This window comes from Colossoma macropomum, unplaced genomic scaffold (assembly GCF_904425465.1).
Source record: "Colossoma macropomum unplaced genomic scaffold, Colossoma_macropomum, whole genome shotgun sequence".
Lineage (NCBI taxonomy): Eukaryota > Metazoa > Chordata > Actinopteri > Characiformes > Serrasalmidae > Colossoma > Colossoma macropomum.
Genome location: NW_023494792.1, coordinates 20,856,239 through 20,881,590, shown reverse-complemented (window position 1 = coordinate 20,881,590; position 25,352 = coordinate 20,856,239). Strand labels below are relative to the sequence as shown.

Here is a 25,352-nt window from a genome sequence, read left to right as displayed (position 1 = left end):
TATAAATGACTTTCCTGGATTAAGTGATATCTAATTGTTTACAAAATTATTTACAGTTAGGCCTATATTATGTCTGGAACAACATTTTATTGACAGAGGAGGTGAAGATACACTTTTTTCAAGGTATTGAAAAAGTGTGTAAAACATTAAAGGGACTGTAAATTATCCTATGCACATGAGGCAGTATGTCTGCCTCTGGAGTTGACTCACTGACAGGGGTGTAACAATATACTGTGACATTATGAAATTGCAACACAACAATGTGCCAATGCATCATGAAGAACAGGCATTCTATTAACTATGCTATCAAATGCAATGACATTATTTGGACACCAAAGATCTCAAACAACCAGCACCTATCAACAGCTCACTCCAGCACAGTCATATCATCCCACATTCCTCTGCTCCCTGGCTCTGGTCTCATTAGTAGACTGTGCAACAACAACTTGGTTACTGTCAAATTATGTTCAAAATACTGTGAGAATATTCAATAGTGAACCCAATATCATGAATCATATGGAGTTGTGGGCAGAGAGTACTATAAGACCCCTACTCACTGGACTTGAACTGAACTGACGATGGTAACAGCAAAATTAATTGTAAAGTGTACAAAAGCATCATGTCCTCTAAGGTCCAAAACAGACCTCCAAACGCACAGAGGTTTATAATGCAGCAAGAAGACACTCCAAAACCTCCAATAAACCTATAACTTCATCAGAAACGCAGTGGAATGGAAGTTTTAAACTTCCTAAACCAGCCTCATGACTTAAATCCCATTGAGCATGTGCTTCACATGGTGGGACAAAGACTTGAGCTAGTTATTGCATTTGAGTAACTAACTTTACACAACTTTATTCTGCTTTGTATTTATTTGCCACTAAATTTAAAGCAGTACTGTGTACGTTTTGGGGATTTGAAGACCACTCTGGTGGAAGTGTGGAAATATGTGCAGAAGAACATTTTGTAACAGAGGCTGTGCCTCAGACTTCTTCTCTGAGCAAATGAATCAGATGACTGCGAACGTGTTAAAAGAGTAATCAAAGAGAACTCAGTCAAAACTTGATTAAGAAAATGTAAGTGGGTGTAAGTGAATCAACTATTGTCATTGTATCTTCAGTATAATGCTGGTTTTGCCATTTGAGGTGATCTTGTGTTTCTGACATTACCATGAATGTATGACTGGAAAACTCCTGTGAAATCTGACCTGACTCCTCTTAAGTTCAAATGATTATTTCAGGCTTGACAGGGTGACTCGTAGCAGTGCCTGCACACCATATTTTAGTGTGATTTTCCCTTCTGACTCAGTAATGCTACTTCTTTCAGACATGGCTGATTTTTTCAAAGAGGGCTGATTCATGTGTGTAGGATATGAGTAAATAGTGATGTCAGTTTGAGAAAGGGGGATTGGTTTTTCAGCTAACTGATTAGTCATATTCAGTCCAGCCTCTCCAGGTTTAAACCTTAATTTCATTCAGTGTATTCCTAACTCACTATGCTATGTTTAATCATTATCATACCATCAACTTGTTAATGGCAAACCTCATCACCTGCTGTGTAAAGAAAACCTCTCGCTCTCTCTCTCTCTCTACTTCCCCCTGACCGCCTTTACACCAAATCTCCCCAAATCCTCAACGCATGACCATTTTCTATAATCACACAATTTCACCACACACTATGTCAGTGGCGCACAAATCAATCACCTACACAAAGCAAATACACAGGAAACATCCCCTATCCACCTCACTAATGCATATTTACATAAAATTTGGTGAACAAAGTAAGCCAAGTAAGCCAAGAACAGAAATACAAGGCAAGAACAAGGTAGAGAGGGAAAGCATAGTAGTGGAGTGATGGAGGAAGGGAGGAGGTAGGCAGAAGGTCAGGGGGATTCGGGGGAGGTGGAGTGGTTGGGCAGGCATCCCCTAAAACCCAGCGCTCTCTTCTTTGATAGATTAAGCTGCTACCCAGCCGAGTATGCAAAGAATTCCAGTGTTAGTGTTGGGAAAAACCTCTTTCCATGTGCTTTTCTCTCTCTTTCTCTGCCCTTTGATTGGTCCCTCTCATCCTCATTCTTAAATGAAGCTTCATAATCTCGCAGTAAGTCTGGCCTGGGTCGAGTCCCGAACCTGCATCTTCTCTCCCAACATCAGTGTATCAGAAATTTTCTTTATTCTCATTTTTCAGTTTTGAGGTTCAAACGGTGTATATAACTGAATTGTATAATAATATAAAATATGTGTCGCCTTCTTAGAGAAACCACTGCTACTTCATTCTAAATCTATGCCGTAAATATCTCCATTACTTGCCTTGGATAAACAAATAAAACCTCACACTATGAATCAAAGCCCAAAACTGGCTGCCATGAAGTCACAACTTCGTCATCATAACAGAAAAGGCTTATCTCTATGAGTTCCCACAAAGAAATCAGTGATGAGTACATCGGTAGAGAACACACTTGCAGGAAAACACAGCACTAAGTTTATGCCAAGAGGCAGAGAGGGCAGCAGAGGGATGACTGCTCTTTAATAAGACCCAGATGTTCACCCCACCCATCAGAACCAGTAAATCTGCACTGCCAGCACTGATAACGGCCGAGAGTGAGTGAGGGGGGTGGAGGTAGTGTTGGTGGGGCAGTCCAAAGAGGAGGGTGAGGTGAAAGAGATGTTCTAGAATGAAGAAAAAGAATGAAAGGTGATTAGGCCATGAGAAGAACAGGAAGCAAAGGGGCAGAAAACATGAAAACAGCATGGTAATGTGTAATGAAATAAATTACAGTTAAGTGTCGTAGCTATCCTGTGGTAGCTAACTTTCTTAGTGAAAATATTCTAAATGAACACTGAAAAGCCATATATATTGAATCTATAAGCAATGAAAGTTTTTTACAGTTTTATTTTTAGTTTTTATACATTTATAGATAAAATAAATGTTTAATAATTAGTATTAAATGCAATAAAGAATTCTACCATCATGCAGTGTAGTCTGTAACACTACCAGGCATGTCCAACTGGGTCCCTTCTGAAGCGCAGATCTGCAGAAATTAGCTTTTTCCCATCTAAACCTCCAAATTCAATTCATGATGCTCTTGCTCATTAGCTAATGAGATTGATGAGGTGTGTGTAATGAGCCAGACCACTGAATCTGCAAAGCTTTGGCCCGCAAGGACTGGAGTCTGACACATGCACACTAGGCTATGGCTATGAAGCAACATAAGAGTCAAAGACTGTTCCATCAACACTATGATAGTATTTAATACAGAAGTTAAATGTAGTTAGTTTAGAGTCAGCTATTGATTGTACCCAAGAAAACAATATATAAGATCTGTTTATGGCTTTCAGTAGCCATGATTAATCATCATCATCTTAAACCGCTTAATCCAGCTAGGGTCGATGTAGCACTTGGGAGAGCAGAGAACCCCAGACAACCCTGTCTCCCACAAAGCCTCCAGCTAATTCTGGGGGACGCTGAGCCGCTCCCAGGCCAACTTTTAATATTTTAATATTTTAGTTTACTAATGTAATAACTTTATATATAATCCTAATACATGCCAGCCACACAATATGGTACTGCGTGATGCTGATTTATTTGCTTTATAAGTATCTATTGTTTGATTACAGCTACTTTGATGCTAATTTCCACTATCACCTACTGTTAGTACCAAGCTAACGGTGGTGTACATTCATTTTAACACATTGGGTTTTATTACTACTTATGGTAGCTCTAGCTGAAACAGAGGAGTGTAAGACTTTCAAGTAAATTATTCTTTACTTTTTATGATGTACATTTGATGTATAACGAGTATTTTACAATGGCTTTGAATGTGGCTTAGCTTATCAGAGTTTGGAACCTGAACTACCTTTACAAAGTAGTTTACAACAACTTTAAACTGGCTCAGTCAATCAAATGTATAAAAATTATATAAACATGATATAAACAACTAAGCATAGAGCATGAAGGTGCTCCTAATAACAACATACATTTTTTATCAGTTCCTATTATTAATTTTTTTCTTACTTTTTCTAATTGACATTGAAATTGCAGATTTCGCATAAACATAGACACACATAACCCTAAAGACTTTGATAAAATCTGATAAATTATCCATTCACAACTTGGCTCAGGTAATCTCTGCACTTAAGACTACGCATGTACAGGTCTGGTGTCTAAATCAGCTGTTTAATTAGTGTTTGAGTTAGTGAGCCTGCGTTTGGCTGAAGGGGGCTGTGTCCAGCTGTGGTGCTGACCAGACAGAGGCTTAATTGTCAATGCAGGCCTCATGCAGCACATTCACACACACACTGCTCTTTTCTCTACTGGAGGGGTTGATTGGGGGTGGGGGGATCAGGACAGCACCTCAATGCTGGAGTTGTCTGGTGGATAACAACGCAAGATAAACAGAAACAGAGCTGGTGTGTGTGTGTGTGTATGTGTGTATGTGTGAGAGAGAAATGGCGAAAACTCCCATTAATCACAGCTCATTTCAAAACTCATTAATGAACAGCCTTTATATATTATATAAAGTATATTTATAAGTAAGGGTGGGTGCTATGGCAAAAATATAACATCTTGACATTTTTGACACAGTATGTATCACAAAGTTCAGTTCTTCTGAGGTTTGAGAACAAGTTGGAACAGATAAATGCCTAGAAAAACAGTAGTATAGGTGGGCAATATAAGAATATTTTGCAGCATCGTGTTAAATGTTGTCACTATATACTTTACTGAGCAGAAAAAATATCTTGACGCATATTGTGTACCATGAAAATGTCTTCAGGTATTGTGATATTGCATTTTTGCTTTATCACCAACTCTAAACCCCTAAAGAAGAGCAAGAGGATAAAACAAAGCTATTTATAAAACAATAGCATAAATGGCTGCCACTCAATCAGCTACTTGTCGCTTTGCAGTTTATGCAGTTACTATACCCTGATTATTGTTGTTTATAGCCTCTCTGTAATTGGTGTATGGTACAGCTGTTGTTCAGTGTTCTTTAAGAACTGATGTTAGCCATCATGCACTCAGAAAAGTATATTATGATGCAATTTATCAGGATAATATGATAATGTATCATCATATTGCCCACCCCTACTAATAAGCTACAGTGGGCAAACATGTTAACTAAAAGCTCATCCAGATGCAGTACATTTCCTATGCTGCTACTACATTTAGTGCTAGGCTGTCTATTATAGGTCAAGTACATTGTGCTTTCTCAGAGTTTATGTGCCAGAGACAGTGAAAGAAGTGTGATTATCCCCATAGACCTCATTATTCTTTGTCAGCAACATACAAAGGCATATATTCTTTCCATTGTATCTTTGCATATCTTCTTCTCTTTCTTGCTGCTTTACTTCCTGCACACATACATACTCCTCCTCTCCTTCTTCCATAACTCTCTATTCCTTTCTGTTTTTGAGAGTTCTGTGATTAAATGTGTGTGTGTGTGTGTGTGTGTGTGTGTGTGTGTGTGTGTGAATGTGAGGGTGTTAATCATTAATCTCTAATTCACACCAGAACACTGAATGATTGAGCAAAGTCCATATCATTATCAAACAGTAAACACTTTAACATTACCCAGCATGCAATTTTTTTCTTGGACAGAGAGGTATACATGCGCTCACACACATAGACTAATACTGACAAAGAGAAGAATTTAACAGTTCTTAAAGAACATTGACTGAGGTACTAAAAACTCTCTCATCAAACTTCTGTTTTAAAACTTCAAATATTAAAGCTGCCCTGAAAACTCTGATCAAATGTCCTTCATAACTGTAAGGACCTTTCTGTAGTCCCGTGGCACGTACAGAGATCACAACATTTCTCAAACCAACATCAAACCAACATTAGGAGGAATCAGTGTAGGACACAAACTTGTTGACTTCAAACTGCAGGCTACTGATCAGTCCATACCAGTGGTTCTCAAACCGTCCCCTGCACGGTCCACATTTTTGCTCCAACCCAACTCACAACACATAGGGATAGAGGAAAAATGTGGACCATCTGGGGGCTCTGAGGACTGTTTTGAGAAATATTGTGTTTTAGAACTGAGAGATCTCAACCCGAATATTCCAACAGTCTGTTCTTGCTTTCGACCTCAGAAGCACATTTCAACAAATAAACCAGCACTCAGAGCTTAGCGTATGAAAGTACGTTGATACGTGTTCATAAGTCTAATCCAAAACACAACAGCTTCTCTCTCCCAAATACAAACACACATAGAGAACAACACATTTGCAAATACTTAATGGGTTATTAAAATGTAAATAAAAAGAATCACAGAAAGAGGGACTGTGAAGGACAGGATGAAGGAGGCACAGAAAATGATGGGTACCTGCGCGTAGCCACAGCATGGCGAGCTGATTTCAGTCAACACACCTACAACTGAAGATGAGCTGAAACGTGACATACACACACACACACACTCTCGTCCGTCACATCTTTCCCATCAAAAACTCAAACTGCTTTCCGCATCAGACCACAGTGCTAGGATTTGGGGTTACGATCCTTTGGATGTGTGTGTGTGTGTGTGTGTGTGTTGTAATGGGGGATTAGGCCTCAGTCATGAGACAGGGCTGTACCAGGCCACCACACACAGCTCTTGTCGCCCACCAGCACTGAGTGTACCGTCTGACCTGAGCAGCTTACCTACACCCCACGAGAGAGAGAGAGAAAGAGAGAGAGAGAGAGAGAGAGAGAGAGAGAGAGAGAGAGAGAGAGAGAGGTTAAAGTTTAAGGAGGAATGGACACCAACTGATTGGACAGATGGAGAGACAAGGAGAGAAAAGGAAAAAAGAATACACAAAGGAGAGAAAGAATAAAAGAACTTGTGAAGAATGCAAAGAATGACCCAAATATTCAGACCTGGAGTAAAAGGTCAGCAGCCCCATTGATACATCATCAACTAACAGCCACCCAGCCCAGCCATTTTAAATATGGCCAGTCACAGCACACATTAGTATTTATGGCAGCCACACGACACTGAGTCCTGCCACTTCACACTGTGGTGACCTCTAACATTCTTTCATTGTCTTTCATGCCTTTATTCAACCATTCCCCTCTTACAATCATTCTAATCTATAGTTAGTTAAGAAGCGTACATACTAGAAAAGAATGCACTCTGAGCAAAAAGGGTTCTATATAGTCCCAAAAAGTTTTTTTGACTTGTAATATTACTGGAACCCTCTTTAGTTGCTATATAGAACCATTTCTTAGTGATGAGAACCATACATAACAGGTACTCAATCATAGAGAAGAACCAATTAAACCTACAAAGAACCTTTTAAGCACTTGAAGGATAATTTGAGTTAAAAACCCTTGAAGAATGCACTTTCTATGGGTGTAGGCTGTACAAACAGAACATCTCCAACTATTCAACTACATATGCACATACTTTGCCAAAGGATGAAACACACAAATGAAACAATGAAAACGAAACAAAGAAACTCAGATACATGAGATCTACTCTCTGATTAAATTGATGAGCTTGTCCAGAAGAAGGGTGCCAATGCAATAGTTTGGCAAAACTACGGTTTCCAACCAAACAAATACAGAGAAAATAATATTAGAAGCTAGCCCAGTTGGTAATTTTACAGACATTTTACCATCAGAGAAAACATAACTAAATTAAATCACGATAATGTTGTTTATCATGATAATTCTGCAGTTTGTCTAAATTTACATTATTGTCTAACTTTCCATACAAAGTGTCTTTTAAGGAAGAATGTGTTAGTAATCTGATTTGAAATTAATCTCACTAAATTAATATTACTGATGTACATAAATGTGCTGGGGAAAAGGGCATTAAAAATGTGAAAACGTGATAACCAACTGAAACGTGTAGTTGGTACTGTTTTGTAATGAGAAATGCTCCTTGAGAATTATATGCCTGGTTGGTCAAAAACAATGCATTCCAGTGACTGCAATATGCTGTTACAGGAGTGAGAGCGCACGCCACAGCCAAACCGTTTCCCCCACTCTCAAACCTTAGGAACCACCTGTACCTCCAGCACTCCAACAACACTCAGTGACTTATTGGCACAGGTTGAAACCCAGTGTGAAATACAGGACAGATTCTTGACCCACACCAAAGCAAAGTTTAACTGTTAAACATCAAACAGACTGGGTGGACTGTAAAGGAATCACAGCTGGTAACTGACTGAGGCTGGGTTTCCCAAAAGCATATTAGTGTTGAGATCATCTTGACTGGTACAGATTGCTTAATGTGATGGTCACTCTACCATTTAAGAATTGACTTTGTACCAAGATGCTTTCTGGAAACCCAGTTTGTTTCCATTTGGCATGATCATTTGGCACAATGCGATATTAAACAGGCAAAATGGAGAATCTGGTTATTTGCTACTGAAACCTTGGCTAATTATTAAATTACATTGGCTAAATCATATTTTGTCAGCCCAGAAACAGAAACGTAGTTGAAGAATGCCCAGACAAACGACTGCCCAACCTCAGAACTGGCCCTGCCCTTGGCAAGATCATGACTCCAGAGTGCACTGAAACAAAGTCCGAAAAAACTCGAAGGACAAACAGTCGCGTTGAGCTCCAAGCAGAGTGTTGACAAGGTGAGTCTCTCCAGACTAAAGTTAAACAGTGATATAAAACACACAGATGGGCCCCCATCCAAAACATTGACTCCCACACTGCACTATTGACTGATCTGTTCTGCTATCATTTGATACTCCGTGCTGTGTGTTTGCCTCTGCATGTGTTTTCAGATAGTATGTATATTATAAAGTGTTTGTGTTTTGGTGTGAGTGCTCTTCTAACTTAATGAGTCAATAATGCTGTGTATTTCACATGAATGTCTTAACTGCTCTGTAGTGCTAGTCCACCCCAATCAGAGTGCAAGCGTTTATGTGTGTGTCTAGTCATGTGTGGAACTGCATGGTTATGTGTGTGTATGTATAAGTCTGTTATCCATCTCCCTCACATTGTCTGCACACTGTCACTCTAATGGCGTCTGAACAAGGGAAGGACGAAGTGGATGGAGAGAAAAGCATTACTCTCACCTCGTTCTGTTTCGCAGAGGTCACTAAGGTATGCCAGGAATGGTCCAGTCCATTAGGGTGAGAGTATACATAACCCAATAAGCCTCTTAAAGCCACTCTTTACCAAGAAGTGAATACATCATATATCCTATGCAAAGTGCATTCGTCTAAGATGTAGGACGAATCGTGGTTGGTTCAGACGTAGGTAAATGAGAAAGTACCACTGGCGCACTGAAATAACACAATTTTGGCTTTCACACTATACCTTCTCTTATTATTTGCTGTTATGTGGCTACATTGAAAAAAGTGATTCAGTTCAAATGTGTACATTTTAAGAGGAGATTCTGTGTCTTGTACACACAACTCAGTAATCAAAAATACATGATAAAAAAGTTACTTTTATGGTATAAAAACAGTCAGCATGAATCTTGAGAATTATGCGTCCGATTGCTGTCAAAATCCGCAGATGAGGTTGATGAGTTTAGTTTGTGCCCCCTCTTCCCTATAAATCAACACAATTACTGATAAACATAAATAAACTGAAATACAAAATTGTTCTGATGTAGCACATTTTATTCATGTGGAAATCATGTCGAAGGGTCTAGCTGTGGTAAATTACCCAACAATGTAAACATCAAGTAAATTCAACACGTTACTTTTTTCAGAGTGGTTACATCATACTGTGTATACACTGTTTGTATTTTTGTCAAGTGTGCATACAACACAAGATGGATTCTTACACATTTTCTGCCTCATGTAATTTTGTTCCGCATATTTTATGCCTTACATTGTTGTTTTATTGTATCGTTCTTGTTTAACTTCATTTTTTCAGTGTATGTCTTGGTGACATACTGTGCAGTCCAGCAAATATTGGCTGTCTTTTGTATGTTGGCCTTGAAAGTTTGAAAGATTTTTGTTTTTATATCACGAAAGAGCAAATTGGAATAGTGCAATTTTCAAATCATAGGAGCTGCAATTTTTATTTTAGTCTACATTATCAACAAAATGCCAAAACTAACTGGCAGCCTGGCATAGTATGCTTAATGTTCAAGCTTCAAGCTGGAAAAAGTGGATATGCTGGTCTTCACTGCCAAAAATAGCAGGCCTAGACATTAATTTATAAATAAAAAATCGCAATTTAATTCACAGTCACAATATTGGTTAGAACTGCAATTGGATATCTTTCTCAAATTGTTCAGCCCCACCTCAAAGAATATTATTTTCAGTCCACTACATTCTAGTATATGGTTGGAATAACAACAAGTTCCTCTTGATCAAACAGGTGGCTGCTACTGTGAAAGTGTATAAAAACCCTTTCACCTACTCAGCTCACAGAGTTCAGCTACAACTTTCAAATAACTGACTAGTCCTACTACTCAATCCATCCATCCTAGCTCTTACACAGACACACACTGCTTATCTGCACTGTTTGTTCATCAGGGGGAACTGGGGCCTAAATATCAGTTATGTAACAATGATATTTATAAGTATGTGTACAAATGATTCACTGAAAAATCATTTGTTAAATGATCATGCAAATCAAACAAGTCTGGTTCTGAAGCCCTTTAGACGAAGACACATTGAAATTACCCCGCCTCAAACAGAATAAAGAACTGTTATTGGAGGTATATGGTAAAATAGATTGTTTGAATCTGCACATAAATATGGACAATGACATAAAAAAGAGCCTGACTACGCAACGGCTATCTACCTCATTAAATTCATACTAAGATAGATTTGCACATAAATTTTCAACAGTTTTGGGCTGTTATTAATTTGAGTTTCTAGAGAGTTTTGTTCAGTCCAGCTCCACACAGGTGCACATATTACAGTCAAGGCAGAAGTTATATTACTTTTCTTGATTTATTTATTTAACAGGAACAATACACATTAATCAGCACCATTATTATTAGCAGGTATTAGTAGGTTGATGCTGATGTAAAAAATATGAATTTTTTTTCTGCTTGAGGGCAAATTTAGGATGATGCACCTGCACTGTTTAGCATAAAACAACTATATTTACATTACTCTTATCTAGAGCAACTTAAAGTTTCATCATGTTACAAAGGCAAGCTAGTGTAGCGTTAGGAGTCTTGCCCAGGACTCTTATTGGTATAACATGGTGTTCTTGCCAGAGCGTGGAATTAAACCCACTGAATTAAGTCCCACTGAGGGAATGGTCTTACATACTATGGTATACCAACAGTTGAAAAACTACATTATTAACTCTCAGTGCCCAGCACAAACATCTTAAAAATCTGAACAGCATTTAAGGAAAAGTTTTGAAAAGTTTTTTTTTCTTTTCTTATCTCATTTTATAATCAATAACTATTTCAAAGCAATTAACTGGATAACATTTAGTTATCATAGTGCTTTAAATGTATCTGTGCGGGAGTAATTAACAAAAGAGTAATAACTTGGTCACTCGCATTGTGTGAAATGAGATCGAGACTCTTTCAGCTGGTGGTCACATCAGTTTTATCAACAAACAGCTTTTCACCCCTTCTTTTGTCCTTTGTCTGCCAGAACACCACAATGGCTGTCCTGAGTTCTTTCCAATAACACTAGCCCACTCTCCCAGAGACACACATACACACACACATATGCATGAATATGGAAAAAGGGGCTTGACAATTACCAGTTCAACTGTGAATGAATATCAACTGATATCCTGTTATGAAAAGTACCTGCTCTACAGGGTTGTAAACCATGCATTTTAGACCCAAAGCACACTACAGCTTTGGTTTTCCTCACACTGGACCAAAAAAATCAGAGCCACTAGCATCACCTCAATGAAAAAAACACAATCTAAAAGTGGAACATATGCAGATCAGTGCACAGCCATGACAAATCAGGGGGTGGATAAACGCTGACAAAACGTGGAAGACGTTGTGGTTTATCTAGACCAAGGCAAAAGTAAAGTTTAATCAGTTGTAAATATAAAACTGATGTCGACTTTTTCTTTCAACAGTAAAAAAACAGTTGGGTCACCCTTAATTTAATTACTTGTTTAGGTCAGGGTCATCATTAAGGTAACTGTTTCACATTAACCATTCGAAACTGAACAGGTTTTACGGTAAATCTGAAGGCAACACGACTCACTATTAAGCTTGCCCAACGCCTGCCATGCTGAGAGGCTGCAGTGAAGTGTAGAGCCTGAGCATCTCTCTCACTCCCCATGGAGGAATGTAAACACATGAAATTCCTGTTAAAGTCAAGAGCAGCACTTGACAGCCATGAACTCCAGAACTGGTCAACAATGTTTACAGCGGATCACCATCTAATAAACAGCCCATCACACCTGTACTCTGAGTATGACTCATTATCACTGGGAATGCCTCTAAATCCACCAAAAAGCCCGTTATCATGCGTCATTCCCTTTGTCCAAAAAAGGACGATATGTGTGTTGCAACGAAGAGTTAAAACATTGGGGTGGTCTGCATTTACAACCCCTCAGGCAAAGAAAATGAAGAGGCTGAAAAAAAGAGCTGGAGAAGTAAGAGAGATGTAACTGGCAAGAACAATGTATCTTTGGTGCCTCATTCACAGCATTATCATCTTTACTCTGTTGATTATAGTAATGAACATATCATTGCTGTCCAAGAAAAGGAAACCCCCCAAAAAAATGTACTTCAATTTTTGTCCTACTTTTATTTTTCTACATCATTCGAGCACAGCAGGTGCCCTTTACAGTGTATAAAATTTTCAGGATGAATGAACCAACAGTAATGCTTCAATATAGCTTGGAATAAAACAACAGCCCGTAGACAACAGCGTGTAGATGTATACTCACATGGTACATGACCGTAGAAGTTACAAACATGAAAGAAAGAAGGGTTTCGGATGTCCTCCATAACTTTAGTGTCTGTTTTTAAATGTCTTTGTCCATTTCTCTGTCATATTTTCTTTATTACTTTAAAACGTTAGAAACAAATCATCTCTCTCTGCTTTTGCCTGTGGCCTCAGAGTTAACAAACACACCATTTGTCTTCTCTCTTTTTTGAGTGTGCATTTCTATAGCATAACCATCTCCTCTCCCCCTCCCTTTGCTCTGTCCCTCTCCTCCAACATCTCTCCATTTCTGCTACCCATCTCTGCACTAACCTTTTACCTTTAGCCTTATTCTTCCAGGAACACATTCACCTTAACCTTTCCCTGGGATGCATCACCACTGGTCATTTGTGTTTCTGTCCAGACTCGGGGGCCCCCAAATCCCCCAGAGCACTTCCACACCAGCTACCCTACAATAACCCCCACCCTACAACAACACCCCCCTCACACACACCAGCAAAACCCCTTCCATCACTTTTATGGCAGTGCAGGCTGAAAGTCAAGGGCCCTGATGGAAAGTCTCACCGCTGTGAGAGCTGAAGGTTTAACACGAGCACAGAAACAAAAGGAGTGATGAACAGAATTTAAGGCCTTTACCAGTCAAACCTCTGACTCGCGTTTCAAATTAGGTGCTGAACTCATTTGTAGCCCCACAGAATTCAGATTCAGGGAAATCAATCAGAAAATGAAAGTAACGAAAATGTTAAAGCGTCAAAACGAACCTTGAAGTATCATTAGCGTCTGTTTTTTTCTTTCTTTTTCCTTTTCTATGCCTGTTTTTTTAAGAGGTAGCCAGAATCAGGTGCAGTGAAGATCAACCGAGCCGTTTTCCTTGTTGAACACTACGTGTCGTGCCTTTAGACGCGGTTTCGCGAATTCAAGGTGCTGTAAGTTAATCAACACACTTACCTTCAAAAAATCTCTGTAAGGCTTCCGTTTCATCAACCACGTCCATCCTAGCGGGTCCAGGTTAAAAACTCCATGTACGGTTCCCTCCGGCCGGTGGAAGTGGCGGGGGGTCGACAGCCTCTCAAACCTTCATCCAGTGTGCCGTGTTTAACTCCTCTGTCGGCCAGCCCGCTCCTCAGGGACTCACAGCCCTCACAACCAGCACCACCACCGCCCCCTCCCAGACTCCAGACTAGCACAGGGCACAGAACTACTCACCAAGAGTTCCCCACACCACTTAGTTCACTTATATATCATATAAAATGTGTTTATTCCAGTCTGAACTAGTCCACGTCTCTGCGGTGGTGTTAAAATCAGCAGGTTAGCTTCAGCCTCGCGCCGTCAGGTGTTAGCATGTTTCGGCTGATCCAACAGGCTGAGGACTTCGCTGGTTTAAAGGTGCTCAAAAACACTGGACGCTAGACTGGAGAGCGGGTTTATTTTGTCCCAGAACTGTTTTAGGGACAGTGTTTTTCCCGCGCTTTAAGGAAAACCTGTGAGTAGTGGCTTCGTTACCTACAGCTCCCTCCCTCAATGTGTGAGCGCTGAGCTGAGAGGAGAGGAGAGGAGAGATGATGCGCGAGAGACACACAAAACTCACCAACACTGTTACAAGCACCTAAACACGAGGAAGAAACTATGAACAAACATATGTTTGACCTCATGCTAAAAACATGAGAAAAAATAATGTCAACGAATAATAAATCCTTATTTTAAAAAGAACATATTTAAAAATAAATAAATAAATAAATGAATAAATAAATAATACGAGCGCGCGAGAAAGATGTACACATTCAGAGTGAATCAATGAGAAAGCTAAGCTAACTCAGAGCGCAGATTTGCTCTGGATTTACTGTGACAAAATCACCACAGTGAAGACAGGTTTACTATCCCTGTGGACACTGAAATAGGGGTGGGCGATATGGCAAAAATATTATATCGCGATCATGAACACATTTTCACGATACACAGTACGCATCACGATATTCAAGTTTTCTGAAATTTAATGAGTTGAAACAGAAAAAAAAACCTGTTGTGCCACATATAAAAAAATACAACAACAACAATAATAAAATAATAATAATAAAATAATAATAATAATAATAATAATAATAATAATAATAATTATACTACTACGACTACTACTAATAATAATACTAATTATTATTATCATTATTATTATTGTTATTATTATGCTCACTTTGTAGTGAAACATTTAAGTATTGTCAAGATCCACATACTCAGAAAAGCATATTGTGACATAAAGCATAGCCAACATTTTAAAAACTAAACAGATACAATAACACAATAACAATAAAATATTGTCATATTGCCGACCCCTACATCAAATTTGATGTGTTTTTACCACTTTGAGAACTAAATAAGATAAATATTTCAGTGAAGTATTGAGAATTATTACGAGTCAGAGTTAGTAAATCATCATAATAGGTTTACACTTAATATTCAGCCCATATTTTAGCACCAGTGCTAACATGCCATGCTTCGAAAGTTTTGGCATCACTTTTATTTCTGCATTTAATTTGGCGCACTTTAAAGGAATACAGTACAGCACACATCATGAATAAAAACGCACTACAGATAAAACAACAACACGCTGAAATAAAATAGTGCTTTAAATTGACATGATTCAGATGTGGCAGACAGTAGTGCGTGAATAAAATATGTTACATCAGCTTCTTTCTGGTCTAAAGAAGTAAACTGAAAAACTGAAAGAAAGCAACTGTGTTGATGTGAGTATTGATTCATGCTCAATCTACTGACACTTTTAAATCATTCTAGCACACAGTGTTTTTTGGGGTTGATGTTTTTTTCACTGTGTGTGTGGGTGGGGTGTCTCTGTCATAAAAATGTGACCCCATATGAAACGTATGAGCTAAATGCTGTGGTGGTTTCTGTAGGTGTTGTATTTTGTGAGAGTGAGGGAGTTTGGTGAGGGATTGTGAATGGATGAGGTGTAAGATGCCTGCAGTGAATACTGTATGAGCTGAATGATCTGTTTCTCCTCTCTTTATCTGCGACCTCTTTACACACAATAGTGCTGTGTGCCATCTCCCCCCCACTTATGAGATGCTGTTTTGTTGTCTTTATCCTCACAGCTGGAGCATCTCTCTCTCTCTCTCTCTGTCTCTCTCTCTGTCTCTCTCTCTCTCTCTCTCTCTCTCTCTCTCTCTCTTTCTCTCTCTCCTTCCCTCTCCTCTGTTCGACCTGAACAACGCGCCTGTTCTTTGCTTGACACAGTGTAGATTGTTTGGAAGGACGCAGGCAAGAAAAAAAGGAATTGAGGCCTTGGTGGACAATGAAACATCTGGCCATGTTAATGCACTTCATCTCTCTGTGTGTATATCCAATGTATGTACATCTGTGCACATGTGATTCTATAGGCCTACTGTTGGAGTGACCCTGTACTGTTAGGGCTTTACAATAAAACCGTATATTTTTCTATGTGAGTGTGTGTTTCAGAGTATTTTAAAAGTTTGTCTTGATAGAAAACACTGAATTCTAATTATTCCTCAGAGAAAAAACTCTGCTACTACAATGTGGAACTATAATGCAGGTTTATGGCTGTAGTCAAGACTACAGTGACATGCAACTATCATTTGCAGAAGTAAGCAAGCACTTTAAATAGTTAAGAGCAGGGCTGCCTGAAGTGTCTCCAACACGCCAAAGTTTGTAAGAATACTTGATTTGGCCTGCCAAAGATTTCCTAACCCCACCCTTCTCATTCAATGAGGAAACAAACTGTTTTTTATTTACTTTTTATTTTTCTTTCATATATGTACATTTTTAACTAGAATATGTATTTTTGTTTATAATTCATTAAATTCTAATTTTGCATATTATAAAGTAACAAAATATACTGTAACATTATGAAATACTTTAGTATCTTGAAATCTACCTACCTTCCTATACTACCTACCATCTAGCCATTTGTATACTGTTTTGTCATTATGTTTTTTGGCCCCAATGACAAAACATCCCCCCCTCCCTGGTGAAGAGAAAGGAGCCTAATAAACTATAGAACCCAACAAAACATTTAAATGATACAGTTACACATATGATTGGTAAAAAGATGTTCTATCTGGTCATTAGCTTACAAATACTTCATTCTGTGCATTGCTCTCATCGTGCACACTGACCCATACACATATTGGACAGTCTGAGTTTGTTGTTGACAATGAGCATGTGTCTCCATGATGTGAGAAGCAGACGGAGAGGGGCTGAGGGCTCCACTGCACAAATTCCTCTCTCTCTCTCTCTCTGTCTCTCTCTCTCTCTCTCTCTCTTACAAAACAGGTGTGCTTCCTCACAGCATTCTGACACATTTATCTCACCCTGCATTCCAACCAATTAAAGGGCCCCTATCACCAAAAAATGAATTTTCACTGCTGGTTCTATGTAGAGTTTGCCATACGTCAGCATTGTCAAAGTTTCTATATGTATCATTCCCTATGTAGTTCATCTGGTCCATTTATGGAAACTAAGCTGCAAAACAGCCTGTTTTAAATAGACTGTTTTTGTGATGTCACAAAAAAACAATGTATTTACATGAATTCGCTGCTTCAGTCTACAGCAGCTCAGCCCCATCCGTTCATGTTGAAATGAGACACCTAGAATATTTTTTGGATGAGGCATATTACAGGAGAGCCAATGAGAACAGAGCTCATTTACATATATCAGTCTTAAAAGCAGTAACAAATACAGCCTGTTTAAAGGTGCAGTGTGTAAGATTTAGGGGGATCTATTAGCAGAAATGGAATACAGTATACACAACTAACCATTGACAAATGGCTCATACTAATTATTTAGCACAAGAAAAAGCGAGGGAGGGTGAATCCTCGTCGGCAAAGAAGTGAAAACATGAAGAAGCTAAACGAAATCGAGACAGGCAGCGGTATAAAACCCGATGGCCACCATAAATTCTACTACATGCTAGGAAAGCGAGGTGTATTCACTGCTAGGTGCCACTAAATCTTACGCACTGCACCTTTAATTCTGAAGGGTAAAGTGAGGTTGAAAACGGTCATGTAAGTATGAACGAAGGCTGTTTTTCGTACATGAATCTGCACAAATAGATAAGTGGACCCCAGGGAAAAAAATAAAATGCAAGTGTAACGTAGGAAATGGGCCCTTTAAAAGTGTGTGCGAGAGAGAGAGAGAGAGAGAGAGAGAGAGGGAGAGAGGAGAGAGAGAGAGAGAGAGAGAGAGAGAGAGAGAGAGAGAGAGAGAGAAAGAGAGAGAGTGTGTTTGATTGTCTAATTTTCTTTTTTTAGGTTTTAATAGAGCATAATAAATATTATAATATTGTTTCATTTTCATTTTTATTTATTAACATGTTATATTATTAATTAAAGATTCTTTTCTGCAGTAGTCAAAGCCTGAACGAACTCGCGCTTTTCTCTCACTCCTCCTCACTAGGTGGCGGTAAAGACTCTTAAACAGATTAAAATAACGCTCTGAAACAGAAGGACCGCAGAACCAACATGGCGATAGGGAGAGCGGGTAAGCCTCGCCGTTGCCATAGAGACGGTTATAACGCGCACTTTAGAGAGACACAAAGAAAAATGTAACCTAGATTAGGTACTAAAGTTAACATCAGGTTTCCGTTTGGAGGGATAGGTGGTCAGTTATATTAGTTCCAGCGCAATACAGGGAACTGGTTCGTAAGTGCCTCTCATCTTCTAGTGAGCAGGCTGGAGTAACTTAGCTACACTGTACTTGGTTAGACCTGGGCTGTAATTCAGCTACTGACTCCTCGGTTGTTCAGTTAAGTTAGCTCTAGTCTAATTTACTCCTGTTTCCATTAAACCGTCTTCGTCTGTTGCTTGTATCAAATACATATAACCTACACGGAATACTTAGCATACGTTACCATATCTTCATGTATCTTACATTAGTTGTCCTTTGTATAACCCCTTCAATTCTTTTGCATGATGAGAATGTAATAATATATGATGGTATAACGAAATATAAAAGTAATATGTAATCTCTCTGCCTTCATTTTACTTTTCGTCAGGCAGAAATGCCAGTGTTGTATCCTTTTTCTAATGTATGCTATTCAAACTAGCATTGTGTGAGCAAGGCTGTACCCATGACGTGGGAGCTATTAACACAGTTTATGCAATATTAATGTTTGGGATAAAGACATGCAATGAATTAGGCTGTGCTTTATGTCAGTAGGCTCAAATAGCAACCTTCTTCTTGAGGTAATGAGGGCAGTGGGACAAGTATGTAAACATGGGATATTTTTGCAGACGAACTGAATGAATCTTATTTGCTAGTGTGTTAATAATACTGTATTAAAAATGAAATGAAATGCTCTTTACCTTAACCTGCTGCTGTAGCTGTCCTCTGTGCTCCTCCAAATCCTGCTCTGCCTCTCTGCATTCTATAATTTGTTCTACTACCTCGCCAGCCTCTGCCTGATCATCTACAAAAGTGAGTACTTTACTGAATATGTAATGAAGTAATTGCTGTGACACATCATTCACTTCAGTTGAATGAGAATGGGTAATGTGTGTTGTGTGTTGCAGGCCAGGTGCTGAGTTACCCTGATAGTGATTTGGCTCTGGATGTCTGTTTGCTCCTGCTTATGGCTGCCCTGGATATCATCAGAGTCTACTGGGGTAATTTAGGGCCATCAGAGCCGCCTAACCTGAAAAATACATGTTGATTTATCCCTGTATGTAGTGCATCTTCTATATCATGCGTATCTTGTGTATCTCTGCCTGTGGTAGGAGTGAGAGGCAACCTGCAGGAGAGTGAGAAATATGTAGGTGCCAACCTCATCATCACAGGAACCACACTGCTGTTGGCAGTGTATTTCCTGGTGTGGCAGTCGTACGTGCTGAGAGCTGACGTCATCATTAACAGCATCCTGCTCTGTCTCTACGGCCTCACTGGAGTTGTTGGCTTTGGAGCCCTCGCTCGCTTCACCAGGTCAGAGTTCAAGGTTTGAAAGTTGGGAGGAATTGGAAAGTTAGGATTGATGTTGTAATTGCATGCAACATGGTAAGAGTTTTGTATGGATTGTGCAAGATGAGATATTCATCCCTCTAAGCCCATCGCCTTTCAACAGGAGTCACTGTTTTGAATGACAAAGAGACCATTAATATAGATTTAAAATGTTTTTGAACTTTGGTAAATGGGGGTGCTGCCAGCAAGAGGACTTTTGAAGAAGACTCCTCCTCTCAAATATGCAAATATCAAAATCAATAAAAAAAATTAATAAACTAAAAAGATTAATTAAAAAGAAGGCAAAAAATGACAATGGATGTACATTATATCCAGTTCCTTTTAATATAGTTTAATTCCATTTTAAGAGCTTTGTAACATCTAAACAAACAACTCAGCTTTACAGAAGTCATAGCTGGCCTTCCTTTTCACAAAGCATTTGGCACCAAGCAGCTGTTTTGGAATCGACGAAAGTGTCTTTTACTTTCTTGTAGTGAATCATATAGTTGCAGAAATGCTGACTGCATTTTACTCCAAGAGTAAGTAAGAAACTCCTCCTCACTTTAACAGTAAAAGTGCTACTGACTCCAGACCTCACTGTGGAGCCCAGTTTATGTTTATCGAGACTACAAATAGTAAAGAAATGATATGAAACTCAGTTATTCTCAGATTAACTGTGTATTATTAAGAGTAGCTTAAACAGTTTCAGAGTCAGTATTATTCATGTAGTTCCCCACTGTTGGGCTGTGCACTGGTACCGGGCCATGGGTTGTTTAGTACAGGGCCAAAAAAAACCTAATCAACGGCAAAAATGGAAATAATGCCAAGATAAACAAAAATATAATACGAAAATATGATGACATGAAAATATGAACTATATTAACTACAAGTTCACTGCTAATAGGGATACTAGTGCCCCAAATTCAAATCGTGGGGAGAAGCCCACAGAGTACTTCACCATTTGGCATAACACATATATCTCAAGCAATCATTTGTGCCCCAAACTCCCTTCCGTCTCTGATCCCTGTGGTTTATTCTGCATTGTTAAAAAGGTTGGGAACCATTGATCTACACTTACTGTATTAATATAATCTCTGTGTACTGTAACCTGAGTAAAGCAACACATGTTTTACATGTTTTAATGGTTCTTACTCAGTGCACTCAGCTTTCATATGGCAAACATTGAAAGGTCAGATATAAGTATCACATTGATGATAACCTGATTTTTCTTCACTCAGATTGTGTCTCTCTTTTCACCAGCCGTTCTTTTCATCCCTTTGTTTTTGAGCATGAATGAAATCAGCTCATTTTCTGTACATCAGTCTTTGGGTTTGAATTATTAATATGCTTTTCATTCACTGGTCTTGTCACTTTATCTGCAGCCTTATGTGAGAGCACGGCTTTTCGTGTGTCTACTGCTTTGTCTCTGGACTCATTAAAGATGCTTTTGTGTAGGGCATGACAGCATAGAACCCACTCCCAGTAGCCAGACTCTGTTACAGCAACAACCTTTTTATTTTGTGTTTATAAGGTTTAAAATAAAGAAACATTCCTGCTATAATTACTATTGTAATCTGGCCTCAGAAAAGCTAAATGGATTAATAGTATAAATAGATGATAGTGACAAATATGTGCATTTTTTTTAGAAACAGGCCAAATTCAGAGCTGAAGAGGTTGCTTTTAAAGAGTTTTAAACAGTAGGGGGCTCACAGTGTAAAATTTAAATACATATATTTAAGATTGTTTATGTAATACTAAGACTGGATGATAATGAAAATTTGAATGAATGTTTATTGTCTAAAGAATTATTACAATAAATGATGCAATTGTGATCCAAATTCACTCATGAAATACCACATAGGAGTGTTACAGAGCCCTAACCTGTAGTTTGCATTTTGCCTGATGTTAAACTAAGTGTATACTTACCATCTTACCTAGCTTCTGATATTACTTAATCATTTGTGCCAGTTTGGCAGTGTTTTAGTTCACACCCAGACAAATGAAGAGAACCAATGTGTTAACAGTGTTATATGCCATCTATGCCGTCTGCATTTGGTAATATTACCATTTTGCAGTACATTTCAGGTTACATCAGCCAGCTCAGTATTCTAAACTGGGTCTGGTCCATAATGTAGGGACTGGCAGAATCAACAAGCTAGCACCCTTGTGAGCAAACCTGTCCTTCTCATGGTCTGGAGATTTCATTTAGGTTGCATGTCCCCAGCATTCTTTGCCAGACTGAAAATCTGTTATAATCTTTTCAAGTGCTGTTCAAAGCATGTATGTGTATAGTTAATTAGTTGGTGATGTTGCTGCATGTCTGTCCTGCTGTGCAGAAAGCTTCAACTAGTGCCTACACAGACCCTTAACTAGAACTTTTATATCTTACATTGTTGTTACATTGTTTATCTGCCTCACACTATACTGAGTGTAAACCACTATTGCCCTTGGATTGCTCATTTGGGGCTTAGACCTGGGTTTTCTGTAAAGCTGTTTTGTGACAAAGCTCATTGTAAAAAGTGCTACATGTGTTCATATGGCCTATAATTGAGTCTAATCTTTTCTGTTGTTAACATTTTGAACTGCTCAGTATGAACTGCTCAGTATGTTGCGTAGATCCATTTTGCATGTATTTTTGTTGGTCGTGTTTTTTTTTTTAGCAAAGCAGTTGTGCTATTGTGATCTGTTGCCCTTATCTCATCTTAGGACTCTTTAGGACACTCAAGTCTAAAGAGCTGTAAGAGCTGTTGATGCTTAAATATTGATGTGAATTTAAATGAAGATGCCAGGCGGTCTCAGCTGCCAAAGACAGTATTTGCTGCTATACCAGTCAGTGTTATCTGAGATGCTCAGCAGCAAAATGGGTTTATGTGGGAGACGTTTCAGAGCAAGTCCTTACATCTTATTGTTTGTTTGTGGGTTATGGTGCCCTTGTTAACCTTTCTTTGAATAGAACCTGGCTAAGGTACATAAAGTAGAGTTTGCTTTGCTCTAAGACTAAAAAGCCAAAAATCAGCTAAATAAGAAACTTTTAATTGCCTTAACCAGGTGTGTTATAGTAGGAAAAACTAACTAACTAACTAAACTGTGCGTAGCTTTGAAGAGAAGACTGATCTGGCTATTATGTGATGCTGTAGGATGAAGTTATTTTTGTCAAATTAGATTTCAAACATTTCAAGAGAAATAGTTACACTCTTCTACAGGTACTGAGACATAATGACTCAATTTTAGTTGAAATTTGAATCTGAACTCTGATCAGATTTCACCATACTTAAGATGGTCATAGTGATTCTAGGTCAGCGTTCCTATTTTTACATGGTTCATGAATACAGACACAAATTCGCATCAAGATATTTGACACAGATAGTGAATGTATCACGTTTGTTAACTTTGCGTTCTCCCTTGTGTCTTTCAGTGCTTATTCATGAGACACTGGGTTTTTACCCTTGGCTACACTTCCTGTGACTTATGGACTACAGATTCCATAATGCATGACTGCTCCTCTGCACATCCTGTAGCTGCCCAACCAGCATCAGTGTGAAGCAAGATGAAGTGGTCTGAATTGATCAATTGCTATGCAATAAACTACATTTTGTAATCATTATAGTTAGATGATTTGAACTGTTTCAGAGGAATTAGTTATAATTTAGTTATAAGGGCTGGAAAAGCCCACTAGATGGCAAGTGGAACTACTGGAATCTCATTGTGTTTTCTTATTATTTGTGTAGTATTTTTACAAATGTGGCAAGACATGATAGGACTTGGGACAAGCCAGTTTGGAAACAATAAAAGGTATAACTGTAAAGATCATTTTCAGTGGCTCTAAATGTTTTCCTCAGAACTGTGATGATTTTCTGTTGTTTACAGACATATGCAAATGTTTAAACACCCCCCAGTTAAATTACATGTTTTGTTCATTTTGTAAGTGAACAAAAACATACACATCCTCCACAGAAAACAAACTTGTTTTTTAAAATCTGTAAATTTTAGTGCACAGTTTCTGTTTATTTGCTGAGTTTAACATTGGAAATGTGCCATAACTTTTGTACAGGTCACCTTTTATGTTTTTGTTCAAATATGTTAAATCCAACTTATTAAATCACTTCCAGCTTTGCCCCTTTGAGCAATCTACACATACACACCCACACAGTCTAGTTACATATGTGGTACAGACGTAGTTACATTGTTTATGTAAGACTGAAGTTTTTAAATGGTTGGTTTAATTTTTCTGATGTTCTCCAGTAGAGGGTGTGTGTTTCTGTGAATAAAGAGTGTGTAATGAGGATGTGTTGCTGAGGCCTTTCTGCTGTGTGAATCACATTAATCAGTTTGGGTAATAAGAGAATTTACACCAAGAGATGTTCAGGGTTATGGCTACACTAACTTCATTCAAAGGCAATAGAAACAAACCCTCATGCAAATAAGTCTGCACCTGTTCAGTGCTGCAGTAGTTCAGTTTACATCATGAGCTGACAATGAGCTTGAAGCTGAATTTGTGACATTGTTACAAAATGTTATAGTCTTATAGTTTTAAGTATTTATAATGACCAATTTACTGATATAAGCTTTGTAAACCAAAACTTTACACTGTAAAGAGAAAGCAGTGTTAACCAGACATTGGGTATACTTGGGACTTTGACCCCCCCAAAGTATATTGACAGCTGTCCAAATATATTTTGTGCAATTTCAGCAATTTCCAAAAAGCACTGCAGAACACTCAGAAAAAAAAATACATTACAAAATTACCAGATAACACAAAATATTTATTTATTTATTCCAAACCATGCATGCTTTATTTGAATACCCAATTTAGTAGAAAGAATACTGAGGTGAGTTTGGATTACTGTATATATTTGAAAAACAACCCCAGCCACTTCTTGCAAGTATACTTAAGACCTACAGTAAACACTGAGAAAGTCAGAGTTTTTGATGTCTGTGACCTCTGAAGTGATCTCTTACTCATGGCTGGTGAAGTTAATGATCTGCTAAAGCATTAAAGCACACATATCTGCAGTTTCATGTAATTTAGTAAAACTTCAGAGCACATTGTGCTTGTATTGGTGTGTGTATGTGATGAGAGAATACTGGAGCATTCACATAATGAAGTAGGAGGCCGGGGCTCAGATGCTTTTGCTCTGCTGTCACTCTTAGCAGCTTTGGTGCAGTCCAAAAAGGCACAGTAATCACAAACAGTGAGCGTAGATTTCGCCAGAGAGAGTACCACAATTTCTACCCTACCAGAGAGAATTATGAATTAAAATCAGATTTCTGAAACAATTTATATTTGCAATTTTTTAAAAGTCGCAGCAGAATAGGGTTTAATACCGTGCCTTGTTAAGGTGAACTGACCAATGAATAGACAGACAGTGTCTTCCACAGAAGACAGCAAACTATCAATACAGTTTTAAATTTCATTAGCAACTACAAGGGAAAGTTTGTGAAAGAACTTTAGGTTGGCTTGACAAAGCCGTTGCTATGTGTCTTTTGCTAGGGTTCGGCTAGGCTGTGGCTATGTTGTCCCAGGTACTTGCTGAGGTGCTGTTATGGTATCCCAGGTAGTTGTTCATATTTGTGTGTACACATATGTGCCAGTATGTATGTGAG

The 25,352-nt window shown here is 38.5% G+C and overlaps 2 protein-coding genes across 6 annotated transcripts in view; one reads left to right on the top strand and one right to left on the bottom strand.

Moving 5' to 3' along the window:
* The window catches only part of myrf (myelin regulatory factor), a 31,760-nt gene extending 17,399 nt beyond the window's left edge, over positions 1-14,361 (bottom strand). For 3 of the 5 annotated variants that reach the window (XM_036576508.1, XM_036576513.1, XM_036576509.1), the window contains exon 1: positions 12,790-13,093. In XM_036576508.1, the coding sequence (XP_036432401.1) occupies positions 12,790-12,850 (61 nt within the window). In that variant the 5' untranslated portion in view covers positions 12,851-13,093. Of the gene's footprint in view, positions 1-6,325; positions 6,640-12,789; positions 13,094-13,736 lie in introns of those variants that run through there. The other 2 variants (XM_036576512.1, XM_036576510.1) reach the window with 2 other exon arrangements.
* Positions 14,362-18,252: 3,891 nt separating this feature from the next.
* LOC118811330 (transmembrane protein 80-like) lies at positions 18,253-23,684 on the top strand. Its single transcript, XM_036575489.1, has 6 exons — positions 18,253-18,296; positions 18,811-18,827; positions 19,139-19,232; positions 19,328-19,420; positions 19,532-19,733; positions 23,164-23,684. The coding sequence occupies exons 1-6, from the start codon at positions 18,278-18,280 to the stop codon at positions 23,174-23,176; spliced, it is 438 nt and encodes a 145-aa protein (XP_036431382.1). The 5' UTR covers positions 18,253-18,277; the 3' UTR covers positions 23,177-23,684.
* Positions 23,685-25,352: the final 1,668 nt, after the last annotated feature.